The sequence below is a fragment of the Trematomus bernacchii genome, unplaced genomic scaffold (assembly GCF_902827165.1).
Source record: "Trematomus bernacchii unplaced genomic scaffold, fTreBer1.1, whole genome shotgun sequence".
Taxonomy (NCBI): Eukaryota; Metazoa; Chordata; class Actinopteri; order Perciformes; family Nototheniidae; genus Trematomus; species Trematomus bernacchii.
Window position 1 is genome coordinate 6,205,882 of NW_022987616.1, and position 15,000 is coordinate 6,220,881.

At 41.0% G+C, this 15,000-nt stretch overlaps 1 protein-coding gene across 1 annotated transcript in view; it reads right to left on the reverse strand.

Moving 5' to 3' along the window:
* sema5a (sema domain, seven thrombospondin repeats (type 1 and type 1-like), transmembrane domain (TM) and short cytoplasmic domain, (semaphorin) 5A) overlaps nt 1–15,000 on the reverse strand; it is a 151,765-nt gene that overhangs the window by 14,918 nt on the left and 121,847 nt on the right. Inside the window, 1 exon segment of the mRNA XM_034132482.1 lies at nt 2,206–2,415. Coding sequence (XP_033988373.1) covers nt 2,206–2,415 — 210 coding nt within the window.

Below are 15,000 nucleotides of genomic sequence, written 5' to 3' on the forward strand. Positions count from 1 at the left end.
AATATAGTAAAACTAATTTAAAAAATGACGGTGGTAATAATGGTAATACAGATAATAATAAAAAAAATGAATAAGGCATTTTCTTAGAGGCGCCTTTACTACTACTACTACTACTACTACTACTACTACTACTACTACTACTACTACTACTACTACTACTACTACTACTACTACTACTACTACTACTCAATACTTATACTACTTATACTACTACTATTACTATTACTACTACTACTTATACTACTCATACTTATACTACTACTACTTATACTACCTCTACTACTACTTATACTACTACTACTTATACTACTACTACTACTACTAATACTACTATTACTACTCATACTTATACTACTACTACTTATACTACTACTACTACTACTACTACTCATACTTATACTACTACTACTACTCATACTTATACTACTACTACTACTACTACTACTAATACTACTACTACTACTACTATTACTACTACTACTACTACTTCTCATACTTATACTACTCATAATTATACTACTACTAATACTACTACTAATACTAGTATACTACTACTACTACTACTAATAATAATACTAGTATACTACTACTTGTTTTACACATTTTTTGGAGATACCTTTCAGGGCAACCAAGGACACCTTACAAGAAATACTCTAACAGGTAAAAATAGCAGAACATAAGAGGGTAAAATTAAAAGAGCATTTATTTGTATATTTAGCATTTTTGCTCGGAAACAGTAAAGCACTCCTGCTGAAAGTGACGCGTAGAATCCGGATTTTAAGAGAGATACTTCAGCGTTTCTCCAGGGGTCTTGATAAAAAATATGACACAACATTCGTGTTTGTGTGCTTCACACCAGGTGCGCTTCATGCCAAACTAAGCACAGGATTTCCATTTCGACAGACTTCTCTTTTAATTAGAAAGCTTCTTCCCACTCTTCTGCTGGAGGAGTGTTGAGAATGCATCGTCTCAGAGCTTTTCACAACAGAATAAGGCTGACAGAATAATTACCCGGCATTGTAATTACACAGTGAAGCGCCACAGGGATTGTCTCTGATTCCTGGTGTAAATTGGGGTCTTCGTCACACCTCTTATCTGCGACTGATTTCTTTTGTGGTTTCTGATGATTTGAAGTCACTGCAGTTCTTTATCCGTTAATCAGGGAAACATAGCTTGAGTGCAGGAGTGTGTATTTATATCTGTGTGTGAGGGAAGAGGAAGCTGGATATGTAATTGACTTCTGCTCTTATCTCTCGCTGTCCTCTTTCCTCATGCAACAACGTACCTCTAATTTCTCAGATAATTTCTCTTCAGCTTTACTACTGGCATTACAAGACCATCTTAAAGCATCTAAGAGCGGGAAAGTAAGACATTCAGAAGCTGAACGCACACAATATCATCCTCTGAGGGTTTTTAGTATCTTTATTGGGATGAATGGACCATTACCATTTCTTTATCCCACATATTTAATAATCCAACCCTTATAATTACGTTCTACTACTTCTATTTGCTTTGATTCAATGATTCAAATGACGTTCGGCATGATTCTTAAATGTTAAGCATCCTTGCATTGGACAAACACTTAGGAGGAAGTGAGGGTGCCTTTAGCCTTTATGGTAAAATGTTCTTAAGAGACAAAAAAACATTGGTGAATCGCCAAATAAAAGGAAATTTGTTCTTACATCACTTCCTGCTCGAGGACTATTGTGTAGTTGGTGTCTTTACAACTTAGACTATCAATCTGTTTTTATTTTTACATCCTAATTTGACAAATTACACATGTCTCAGGTGGGCTTTACAGCATACAACACTCCCCAAGAAACCCCACAATTATCGCAGAGAAATGTTATCATTTTGTGAGAAAGCGACTTGAGGAGGAATCCCTTTCCCAGGACGGACAGACGTGCAATAGATAATAATAATAACTTAGATTTATATAGCTCCTTTCAGGGGACCCAAGGTCGCTTTACAGAAAGACAGGAGTAAAACAAAAAACAGACAGACAAACAGTCAGACAAAAGATGTTGTGTGTATGGCTGTAAATAAAACGTGTATTAAAAAAAATTGATTCAGGAGGATGGACAGATGTGCAATAGATGTTGTGTGTTTGGATGTATAAAAAAGATAATACAATTACAGCACAGACAATCCAAATGAAGAAACCTGTGTATAAAACCGATGGATTGAGGAGGATGCATGTGTTACCTGGGCAGGGGCTGATGTTGCACTCCTGGTACTCCTGCAGCGCCCCCAGGCAGGTCTGACCTCCATGTTTGGGCTCTGGGTTTGAGCAGGTCCTCTTCCGGCTGCGGATCCCCCGGCTGCAGTCTCTGCTGCACTGAGACCACGAGCTCCAGGACGCCCAGCCCCCGTTCAGCGTGTGGCCCGAGATCCTCCCGAGACGAAGAACCTCTCCTGTGGGAAAAGAGAGGGAACGACTCGAGTCAAAACTACTTATTTCTCAGCATTGAGACGCTGCTTTTTTTGGACACAGAAGAACATGAACTCCCCACAAACACTCAGACACTCAATTCCAGCAACCTTTTTACGCTGCTATGGACAGTCTTGCACTAATGTACATTCCCAAAGATATTGAAGTGACTGTTATTTTTTATATATTGATTGTTGTGTTTTTATCTTAATGTGTGCATATGTATACATGTGTCTCTGTTGATTGTGTATATAGGATTTATACATATTTTATACGTATTTTTGTATTCGGGATTGTGGGAATCGGTATTTTGATCTCTCTGTCTGTACACACAAACTGAAAGATTGACGTTGACTTTTGATTTGTTCTTACATCACTTCCTGCATGAGGACAATTGTGTCGTTTGTGTTTCTTTACAACTTAAAAAAATCAGTTTTTCATTATAGAGCCTAATTTGACAAATTACACATTTGTCTCAGGGGGCTTTACAGTGTGTACTGTACTGTCTTGAAAACTCCCCAAGAAACCCCACAATAATCGGGGAAATTGTTATAATTTTGAGAGAAAGCAACTGAGGAGGAATCCCTTGTAATACGTAACACAGTAACGTGCAATAGATGTTGTGTGTACGGATGTTTTTTATGTAACTAATAAAAAAGATGGATTCATTCTCACGGTGTCAGAAAGTGGAAACACAGGGAACATTTGTCTTGAAGAGCAGGAGGAGGCTGCAGAGGATCTTGATAAAAGCTCCTCTGAAGCTCAGAGTCCCAAAAAGCTTCAACTTGATTTGTACAAAAAGAGCAGAGCATGTTTTGTGCTGTAAAACAATTCAACAGACTTAATTAAAAATCATCTGGTGGAACACCGTGTACAGTGTAGAGGAGTGTTTCATATATCACATCTCAAATGATACCGATGTCTCAGGCACATACAAACACAAAGGAATATCAATTAGCAAAGATAGTTACACCACTTCTAACCAGACTGAATTGTATTAATATAAAGTAGTGGATGGATTGTCTTGACTTTGGCACATACAGTATTGGTGTTGCAAGGGAGAAGCCAAATGACTTATCCTCTAAATGTACACCTTGGTACAGACATAATGGTCTCAAAGCTATTTTCTTTACAATAGGTTTTTGGTAAGATACCTGAAATAGGATCTGTGGTTAATACAAGCTTAATAGATTTATACATTCTGGTCTTTGACATCAAATAGGTCAATAAATACCCATTAGTGGTTTTTAAAGACTTTACATATGAGTCTAAACGAGACGACTAAACGTCTTAACGCTGAACAGTAGCCCCCTTTAGCTTAGCGGTGGTGACGTGAAGTCATGTGACCGTGCTGTAGTTCCTTTATAGCCCAACATTAGCCGCCTTTAGCTTAGCGGTGGTGAGGTGAAGTCATGTGACCGTGCTGTAGTTCCTTTAAAGCCCAACATTAGCCGCCTTTAGCTTAGCGGTGGTGACGTGAAGTCATGTGACCGTGCTGTAGTTCCTTTATAGCCCAACATTAGCCACCTTTAGCTTAGTGGTGGTGACTGAAGTCATGTGACCGTGCTGTAGTTCCTTTATAGCCCATCATTAGCCGCCTTTAGCTTAGCGGTGGTGACGTGAAGTCATGTGACCGTGCTGTAGTTCCTTTATAGCCCAACATTAGCCGCCTTTAGCTTAGTGGTGGTGACTGAAGTCATGTGACCGTGCTGTAGTTCCTTTATAGCCCATCATTAGCCGCCTTTAGCTTAGTGGTGGTGACTGAAGTCATGTGACCGTGCTGTAGTTCCTTTATAGCCCATCATTAGCCGCCTTTAGCTTAGTGGTGGTGACTGAAGTCATGTGACCGTGCTGTAGTTCCTTTATAGCCCAACATTAGCCGCCTTTAGCTTAGTGGTGGTGACTGAAGTCATGTGACCGTGCTGTAGTTCCTTTATAGCCCATCATTAGCCGCCTTTAGCTTAGTGGTGGTGACGTGAAGTCATGTGACCGTGCTGTAGTTCCTTTATAGCCCAACATTAGCCGCCTTTAGCTTAGTGGTGGTGACTGAAGTCATGTGACCGTGCTGTAGTTCCTTTATAGCCCAACATTAGCCGCCTTTAGCTTAGCGGTGGTGACGTGAAGTCATGTGACCGCGCTGTAGTTCCTTAATAGCCCAACATTAGCCGCCTTTAGCTTAGCGGTGGAGACGTGAAGTCATGTGACCGTGCTGTAGTTCCTTTATAGCCTTTAACTTCTGGAGTTTGTATTAACAATAAAAAATGATACGAAAAAGGGGGATGGATTATCTTGCCAAACAAACCATGTAAGCATCATAAACTTCTATTTGCCATGAGTCAAATGTCTTAGTTTTTGTTGCAGGAACCAGGGGTTTGCTAACTTCTAGATTGGTTTCAAACATACGTCACCTCTGCAGCACTTTAAGGAGAATACAAATAAACCCAGTACAAAGGCAGGCAGACAGATGCCACAGTGAGGGTGTCAGGAATGAGCGTACAGATGTAATCCATCATTCACTTCTCCACAGTCTGTAAAGATGGAGCTGAGTGTGTCCTGTCAACACGTGCTCACTCCCCTCATCAAACAACATCAGCTCACTAATCTGTGTACACTCATCCGGAGTGAGTGGAATAGAGGATTCCTAATGAAATATGAAACCGCCATTTCTACTAAACTATAATTACTGAATGCATTCATCAGCGCCGTGGAAATGAGCAGATGAGCGCAGAGAGAAAGCCTGGGGCATTTGTGAATGAGAGAAATCATCTGTTTGAGGGAATGATAATCACCTCCATTGAAATCACACTGTCCGAGCGCTTCTGATGGTTCACAGAATGGACTGTTCGACTTAGAGAGCAGTGGGTCCTCTGCTTAACGTCATTATGCACTTGTTGAAACAGATTATGTGTCTGATGCTATTTCCTTAAATTTCTTTCATTCTAAAATAGACCAACTCCTACAGAAAACCATATTTTCTCCGTCTTCTGATTCTCATCCATTATGTTCACACCATTTATTTAATCCCTCCCTTGCTCTCTGTCTATCTTTCACATTACACCCCCCCCCCCCTCTGTCTTTTTCTGTCTCCCCCTCTGTACCCTCTGGCTTCGTTGTTTTGTCAGCCTGTTTTTTTTCCCGCTGACAGTTAGCGTGGCACAGCTGCTTTGTATTCTCGGGGAGAGGACAGTGTGTTTATCTAACCCAAATCATCGACCTCTTCATAACTACGGCCGACCTTGGTGCCGCTCTTTATGGATTCTGAGCAGGCAGCGGCACGGACAGCCCCTCTAACACTGTGACCTGCAGACTTTATGAAGCCCCCTGTGGACCGAGAGACTGCTGCTCTGCTCTCACAGTACGGTGTCTTAAAATCATCCCTCATGTGTGCTAACACTGACTAAATGTACTTCGATTAAATGTATTATGTCGACAGATTTCACGTTGCTGTATTAGGTTAGTTGAAAGCAATACGTTAAAGTATGTTTTGAATATGAGGTTCAACTTAATGTATGAACTTACCTAAATACAGTTATGTGAAATGTTGACATAATACATTTAAAGTCAACGTTTCAGTGTATATGCAAAGGCTTACTTAAACTATATTGCACACAAAGAGTGGTTGAAAGTACAACTACTACTAACACATCTGCACTTTCATACAAGGTACTGAGTGTACTACAAACCTCTTTTACTGATGACTGAATACTGTGATAATTTACATATTTGTTTACTGTATATTTCAATTCCTCTACATTTCGGCAGCAGATATTATACTTTTTTACTACAGTACACTGCCTTGTTTTGACGACATGAGATAATTAGCACACAAATACATATTGTATATCTGATATGTGCCACACTGCATGAAGCATCCTTTGACTTTTTGTACTTTAAGTAGATGGATGGATGGATGGATGGATGGATAGATGGATGGATGGATGGATGGATGGATGGATAGATAGATGGATGGATGGATGGATAGATGGATGGATGGATGGATGGATGGATGGATAGAGAGATGGATGGATGGATGGATGGATGGATAGATGGATGGATGGACGGATGGATAGAGAGATGGATGGATGGATGGATGGATGGATAGATAGAGAGATGGATGGATGGATGGATAGAGAGATGGATGGATGGATGGATGGATAGAGAGATGGATGGATGGATGGATGGATGGATGGATGGATGGATGGATGGATGGATGGATGGATGGATAGATAGATGGATGATGGATGGATGGATGGATAGAGGATGGATGGATGGATGGATGGATAGAGAGATGGATGGATGGATGGATGGATGGATAGATGGATGGATGGACGGATGGATAGAGAGATGGATGGATGGATGGATGGATGGATAGATAGAGAGATGGATGGATGGATGGATGGATGGATAGATGGATGGATGGATGGATGGATGGATAGAGAGATGGATGGATGGATGGATGGATAGAGAGATGGATGGATGGATGGATAGAGAGATGGATGGATGGACGGATGGATAGAGAGATGGATGGATGGATGGATGGATGGATGGATAGATAGAGAGATGGATGGATGGATGGATGGATGGATGGATGGTTAGGTAGGTAGGTAGAGAGAGAGAGAGATAGATATATAGATAGAGATGGATGGATGGATGGTTAGGTAGGTAGAGAGAGAGATAGATAGAGAGAGAGAGAGAGAGATGGATGGGTAGGTAGGTAGGTAGGTAGAGAGAGAGAGAGAGAGAGACACTAGAATGAAGACACTAGAAATAAACAGTCCAAAATATTCTGAAATAGATATAAAATAGCAAGTATATTTTGATGCAAAGCATTTTCAAACTGTGAGGTTGCAACTAGAATATCTGAATACCTCTTCACACACAGTGTTTTGCTGGAACTCCTGAAACGGCTCTGTGTGCTGTGAGTATTGCTAATGCTACTTCACAGGGACTGGCCTCCCGTCGCCTAAACAAACAGCGAGAGACCCTCCCTCTCAAATAGGCAGCGACTGGATCTATCGATCGCCACAAGAGCCACACACAGCCGGAGAGAATTAATCCTCGCTCTCCTGACGAGTCGCACAGCCGCACCTCGGAGGGAAACAACATCCAATAGCCCCCGCTGTAAAAAGAAACTAGGACATAAAAAAAGTCGCTCAACCGCACACCATGCTCAAAGGCAAAAGCCACTGTAAACAAACGTATGAACTTCTGTGTGAGAAAGAGAGATGAGGACAAACATGCAATGCTGTGCAATATAACGTCATGTATAGGTAACTGTGAAAACACTCAGACAGTGAAAGAAGTGAGAATAAAAGCAAGTAAGAAACACAGAGATGACATCTGCACGCTGGAGAGACAACTCTGCTTTCATACGAACAGGTGTGAGAGACGAAGAGGTGGAAAAATCCCGAACCTTCAGCAGTGGTTTTATCGACATCACAGAAACACTGGAGCACACTGAGAGAGTGCTTATACCAGCCTGTCCTAGATTAAAAACTGCACATTTACTGCCAATTACTCCTCAGATCAGTAATGCTGTGAATGTGTGATTGACACATTTGAAACTCCATATTTATCTTAGAGATGTTTTAGAAGTTTTCCTGCATGCGTCATGCCCTGGTTTCTGGTCACTTACTGTTGCACAATATGACAGTTCTCCTTGAGTTCTGCTAAGAAACGGTCGACCCAGAAACCCTCCTGAGAGTTAACCTTATTAGGGAAGATCTAATTAAAAGTTTGTGAGGGCCAAGTGGAAACTTCAAGACTTAAGACTGAAGCAAAGGGACTCCACTGGTTGCAAAAGAAAACTGATTGTATAGAACAGTGATTCTCAAATGGGGGTACGCGGACCCCTAGGGGTACGTTGGGGTACTGCAGGGGGTACGTGAGATAAAAATAAATAAAAAGGTTAATTAAAAAAATACCATGCATGATTACAAAAATAATCTTAGTACAATAAGTTAAATAGAAAACACAATTTTATATAAAATATTCCGAGAACCACTAAGGGGGTCCTCATATAAACATGCAGTGGCATGTTTCCGGCAGTGGCTCAGTCAGTAGGGGCTTGGACTGGGAGCCGTAGGGTCGCTGGTTCAAGTCCAGACCTAAATATGGAGTGTGGACTTCTACTTGGAGAGGTCCCAGTTCACCTCCTGCCCTGCCGTGGTGCCCTTGAGCAAGGCACCGGACACCCCCCTTCCCCCCCACTCCCATTGCTCCCCGGGCGCTGTACAATAGCTGCCCACTGCTCCTAGTACTAGACTCCTTGTACTAGGATGGGTTAAAAGCAGAGGCCAAATTTCACTGTGTGTGCTGTGTGCTCTGCATGTGTGACCATTAAAGAGGGTTTCATCCCTCCCTATTCTATTCTATTCTATGTTACATTTGTGTATTGTATTTATAGTTTTTCATAATATATCATTTTGTTCATTGGTTTGTTAAACATATATTACTTCAATTGAAAAACTCCTTGGAAAAAATACAAATATCCTTAGTTTGTTGTAATTCATGCATGAAGGAGTTAATAAATCAAACACTGATGGAACATCACTATATTGTAATTATTTATACAGGCTTTTTCTGTCAAAAATGTCCGGGGTCGGTCAGGGGGTACTTGGCTGAGAAAATGTTTCAAAGGGGGTACATTACTGAATAAAGTTTGAGAAGCACTGGTATAGAAGACTATGAGAAAAAGACGCTACTTCTCCCAGTTTTCTGATGAGTTTAAAGTCTCAATCTCTAGTTTGAAGTCTTCTTCAACACTGCATGATGTTCATTTTGTAAATGACGGTCCCATTGAGACGATAAAAGCATGGTATCATTTAGGGCAGGGCTACCTTGTGATTGACAGGTGGCAACTAAAGTGTTTCCAGGCTTGGGTGTCCAACCCTTTCTCAGTATGTTTTGACTTAAGTATAGCTAATTGTAACATATTTAGACGCCAAAACGCCAAACTCAAGTCTTCAAAATCATAGCGACATCACAGTGACTATGTCTATTTAGTATATGCAGAGTGCTATTGTGAAAAAACACAAATAGCCAACAACAAGGATGTATATGCTAAACTGATATGATGCTACGGGACGTTTGATATATTCACTTGAGGTGAAGTGTGAGAGTGTGTTTTTGACCGGAGGATTACAGGCCCATCCTGCACCTACACACTGCTGCTGAAACATCACTTACAGATATGATTGCAGAGATTATTGGACTGAAGGGGTTTTATTCACTGTCAGTCTGCAATGTGTGGGCTTATAAAGACACAAGGACTGAAAGCACAATATCAGATGTAATACTGCCATGAGCCATATTTCTTTACTGTGTGGCTTTGCAGGGTTTATTGTCAGAGAGGATTGGCAGCAGGTTAAACTCCAGTCCACTTCTACAGTATTACCTTCAACTCACGCGCTGTGCATCACAGACAGCATCTGACGTCTACAGTTTCAATAAAGCAACTTTTCAACACAACAAACATCCCATTTTATTGTGTTCCTCATCGAATGATATCATTGTTAGCTTCTGACTGACAGTTTGCCCTTGAACGTAATGCTTTCTGTGATGGGATAAACTTCCACATGCACGTTCGGAGTCAACACAAACTGATTCTTGGACCGTATTTGAATGGACTGCAGCTGAAAAAAGTTGGAAAAATGTTGTTGGTAGGTAAAGAAATATTACGCTGTATGATTGGCTATTGTTGAACTGTTGTTATCCAAGCAAACACAACAGAAAAAAGCAAATACCAGGAGAAATTCAAGACCATTTTCTCTTTATGTGTCCCTGTAGTGGTGGAATCCACATGTGCGTTTTTTGCAATTTTAGGGGCTTTTTTTTTAGAGAAAAGATCTGCCCAACAAGCTGACATTGCAAACAAACAGCACACTCGAAAAATTGCTTTTATTCTACAAAAGAAAACCTGCTTCCATCAAGAAAAAAGCCGATTCTTTCTCCTTGGTTTATTTCAGTACCCCCGCACTACTCTCCTCTCTCAGCTAGCATCCAGACTGATCGGTGAAATAAAGCAACAAAGCGGAAAGTGAAGCAATGTCAGAGAAGACAGGCGAGGACAAGCTCATAACCCAGTCAGAATATGAGACCAGGAACCTTTATAAATCCGTCAAAACCTGCAATTGTGATGGTTTCACGGGTTTAAAGCTCGACACATGCATGTGTTTTTTCACCGCCTACACTGGTTTGCTAATTTGTTGACTCTGTGTCACTCACATCTCATAGAGTGCCACGTTGAGGGGGGGGGGAAAGTGAAACAGAGAGTGTGTCGGTGGCACTCAAATGCCACCCTGCACATTTCAGTGTCAAGGATAATTGCAGTAAGGTGGCGAACTCCATCTGACGGTAATCTGGAAGAGGGCGAGGGTTACGCGCTGAACTGAAGCGTAACAGACAGAGTGAGGACATATAGGGAGAGATCCTGTCATCAACTGCTTCCACACATGCACTGCGACCCAGAAACTACCCAGTCATTACCCAGAGGAGCAATATGTGAGACCCCAAGTGTCCAAAACTGTTGAATCGTGCACTACATACACTTTATTCTTCAGTACAAAGTCCATGAAGCTATAGCCAGTCTATGAGAATTATATCAAGCAGTAAACAAACATTTAAGGTCAAAGAAGAACGGTATTTTACACAAAGACAGCAACGAAATGTCGAACTAGAGATTTGAGAACATCTGACTGTACAGGTCGAAGCAGAAATCCTTCAACAAATTCAAAGAGCACCAAGATACTCGTGTGCTGACCTGATTCCACAGATATATTGTGAGTTTATATGAGAAAAGATATGGAAAGCTAATGCGGTAATTGCAATCAAGCCATTCAACATCACAGAGACTGAAGAGGTGGTGAAGAGACAGACAATATTAATAAAACTAGCCTTATCTGACCTACCATATTCCATCAATTTCAATATAACAGTATTTGTATTTGCATTGTGTACAACGTTCTTTTAGAATAAACTTCAGAATAAACCGAAGAGTTGGCAGAGGTTTGACATGGAGGACATATCTTTTTCTATCATCATGTTAAGTCTGTGATTCTGTCTTCCAGACTCTCCGTTATGCAGACTGCCAACTTCTCCCTCCGCCTGCATTTTTAACGCCTACTAGATTCACTCCACCTCCAGGGGAATCGTGTCCTAACTTTACACCGAGAGTCCCTCTGTGTCTCATAAATATGGTTCACGCTTATTGAAACACACAACTCAGGGAGCAGACGTGTTAACTCCACCGTGAGTTCGCCTATTAGCTCAACTAGTTGTGTTTCTTCTGAGTAAGAACAGTGAGCAAGGAGAGGAGCAGAAGGACAATAAGGATGCTGAAATGGTTGTCATCCCTCCAGACCGTCAATCTGTCGCCCGTGAGAAGAACCTGGCCATGATACCAGATCATCTGAAGTGAAACACATCGAGCTGCTGACACTCCACTCTTTCTCCCTGGGTAAAAAAACAATATGAAGCCATCCCTCACAGACACAAGGGGGCTAAATTACACAGCCGTCGACAGAAAGGCCTCTCATCTTTCCACTGCTTTCTCTCTGCTTCCTCTGTGTGTCTTTGTGAGATGCAAATGATTACAAAAAAAGCCTTTTGAAGCTTAATATTACTGCATCATAAAACTAGATGCATTTTGACTCACTATGTAGAGCACATGTGTCAAACTCAAGGCCCGGGGGCCAAATCAGGCCCTTGGTGGATTTAATTTCGGCCCGCAGGATCATTTCTAATTACTATTAGATCTGGCCCTCCGGTATATTGCACGCACACCTTCACTCCACCCTGAGGGTCTCCTCAGCTCAGAGCCTGAGCCCAAACATTGATGACCTTGCACCCGAGATGAGATGCCAAGTATCTGGCTTGAACTAGCATCACAGAGCAGCACACTGAGTTCACATGGATGTTTCCTTCTGCACTTTCTTTCTTGAGACAACAGGGCATGTTTGGTTTGATCTTTGAGGGAAATAGTTTTGTTGAAGCTGTTGTTGGCCTGTGGAGAAATGTAATCATAAGAAATGACTCGGGAGAAGCTGCAGATTGAGCCATAAGAAATGAATGCAACTGATTATTTAATGTTTAATGTTGTTTTTATAGGCAATCATTTAAGCTTTGTTAGTTCCAGGTTTAATATGTGCAATAAGTTCATTTCAATACGTTTTGCAATAAACATTGAACCAGTCCGGCCCTCGACTAGTACCCATTTTTTAAATGTTGGCCTACTGTGTATTTGAGTTTGACACCCCTGATGTAGAGGTATTGATTAAATCAGGCAGGCAGATCGGTTTCATGGACCTATGGCTTTGCAGAAATCCTCATTGTCAGATTGTGCGTTGGCAGCAGACAGAGTGACTAATAACTTTTATTTTAGGCTGACTGATGATAGACAGGTTTCAATCATGGCCACAGTGGGATGGTAAATTCCAGCTATATGAAGATTATAGAAGGCAGGTTTTTAATGTTCTCTTTATAAAACGATTTCATGCAAGAACAGTGAGCGTCCAGTCAGAGCTTAGCAACTGTAAGTATGCACAGCACGTCTTTAAAGCTCACTGTTACTAGAGTATGTGTGCAAGATGGAGAATATGCATGTGTGTAAGCCTTCTTATAACATGAAAGTGCAACACACTGTATCATTGAGGAGAAGTGTGGTTACTAGGCAGAAAACGGAAAAGCCACATTTAGTTAATTAGTTGTTTTAAAATACACGGCAATTATGCAAATGAGAAATATTTAGTTTTGTATTCAGGCGTGTGAAATGTGATGAAAAGGGAAAATGGCGATGAGACTAATCACTGAGACAAGAGAGGTCTTTAAATCAGTACACATCTTAAGTAATTAGCTCGTCACTATCATTAAGCTATGATACGAAACCAGTCGGTATAAAAGCTCATTGTGAACGCTCGGTTGAATTGTTTATTTATGATTGATCTCTCATAATAAAGACAGATAGAGATCTTACTATGAGAGGGATAAAGAAGAGGAGATAGTGGGGAGAGGTCACCAAGATGTGTCAAACATCGATTTATGCTCTCCTTTGACGGGGGATTCATTCTCCATATCTGCACCTCACAGATGACACTTCCAGGTGTTTGTCAATAAAAAGCGCCCCGACTCAGAATACAATCCAGACCGTCAAATGTCAGGAACGTCTGATAGCCACAAACACGCTGACATTCTGCCCGAGCAGCGAGATGAAGACGATCTCAGACAACACGGCAGACGGAGACTTTTATTGAGTTGCGGGGGGAGCGACAAACAGTCTCTCAAAGTTCATGCTTTGGTTCCAAAAACGGGGAAGAAACGTGTGGAAGAAGGCTCTATTTCTGATTGTTTAAAATGGGTATTCTTATTTGTTTGCACACAACATATTTTACCCAATCGAGTAGTTGAGCTACTGTATGTTAAGACGTGAGAATGCAAGCAAGCGCTCATGTATGCACTAATACAAATTAATATGTAGTTCATTTTGCAACACTGTTTTTGTCCATAATGGAGGCATGCAAGACAAACACATTAAGGTAACACAGGTTGAGTAACTGCTGTACAAATGGTCAATTTGATGGTGAATTCATGTTGTTGTTTTCTTTATCTACACATGATTAAAATGCAGAAGATGTGACATGTCATAGTGATGACTTTTAGCTGTTTAAAGGCACGTCCATGTAGACATTCATATATATTCATAACATTCATAATTATTCATATGAAACCGTTTTACCTACATTACATTCAATATTTTCTATTCTTATAACCTTGTGTGTATTATTTTAATTCCTGCTGTTGCTTTTATAACTGAATTTACTCACAAAGATCAATAAAGGTTAAGCTTATCTTATCTTTCAAGAAGCTAGGTAATTATTACTTTTGAGTATTTAGTAAAGTCATTATGTTTTAATAAGTAGTATGTGATGAGAAGTTGACGACACTTTTAAAGTAACTTCCCCCACAATGTTTTATAACGCCTCTCGCAGGAGAAGCCCAGTTGTGTGTGTGTGAGTGTGTGTGTGTGTGTGTGTGTGTGTGTGTGTGTGTGTGTGTGTGTGTGTGTGTGTGTGTGTGTGTGTGTGGAGCTCTAATCGAAACTAAGCAACCTGATGCAAATAGTAAATCTTTATCTGGTGACACACCATTCCTCCTGGCTTCTCATCATCTCTGTGTCCTTTGTCCTGCTCGTGGACATCAATACCCAACAACACGCTGCAGTAATTATCCTGCGCCGGCCTCTGAGAAAAGTTAACTGCTGTTCCCTGAGCTGTAGCTCCACTATGAGAGGTGCATCGTGGGAGGAGGACAAATTGGAAAAATGTCACACAAACACACACACCTACATATGCATGGTAGCCCTCTGTGATGAGCACACACACACACACCAGTGCTCTCCAGATGGATGACAAGTGTGATAATGGTTGAAATTATGAAATGGATCATCGTCCTGTTTGTTTCTACAGTTATGACCTAAAACTCCTCCGAGAGGTAAATCATATTGAAGTCTTTAGAACGTGGGAAAACAGGAGAAACACACACACATCAACAGGTCTTGTTTACACTCATGCAGT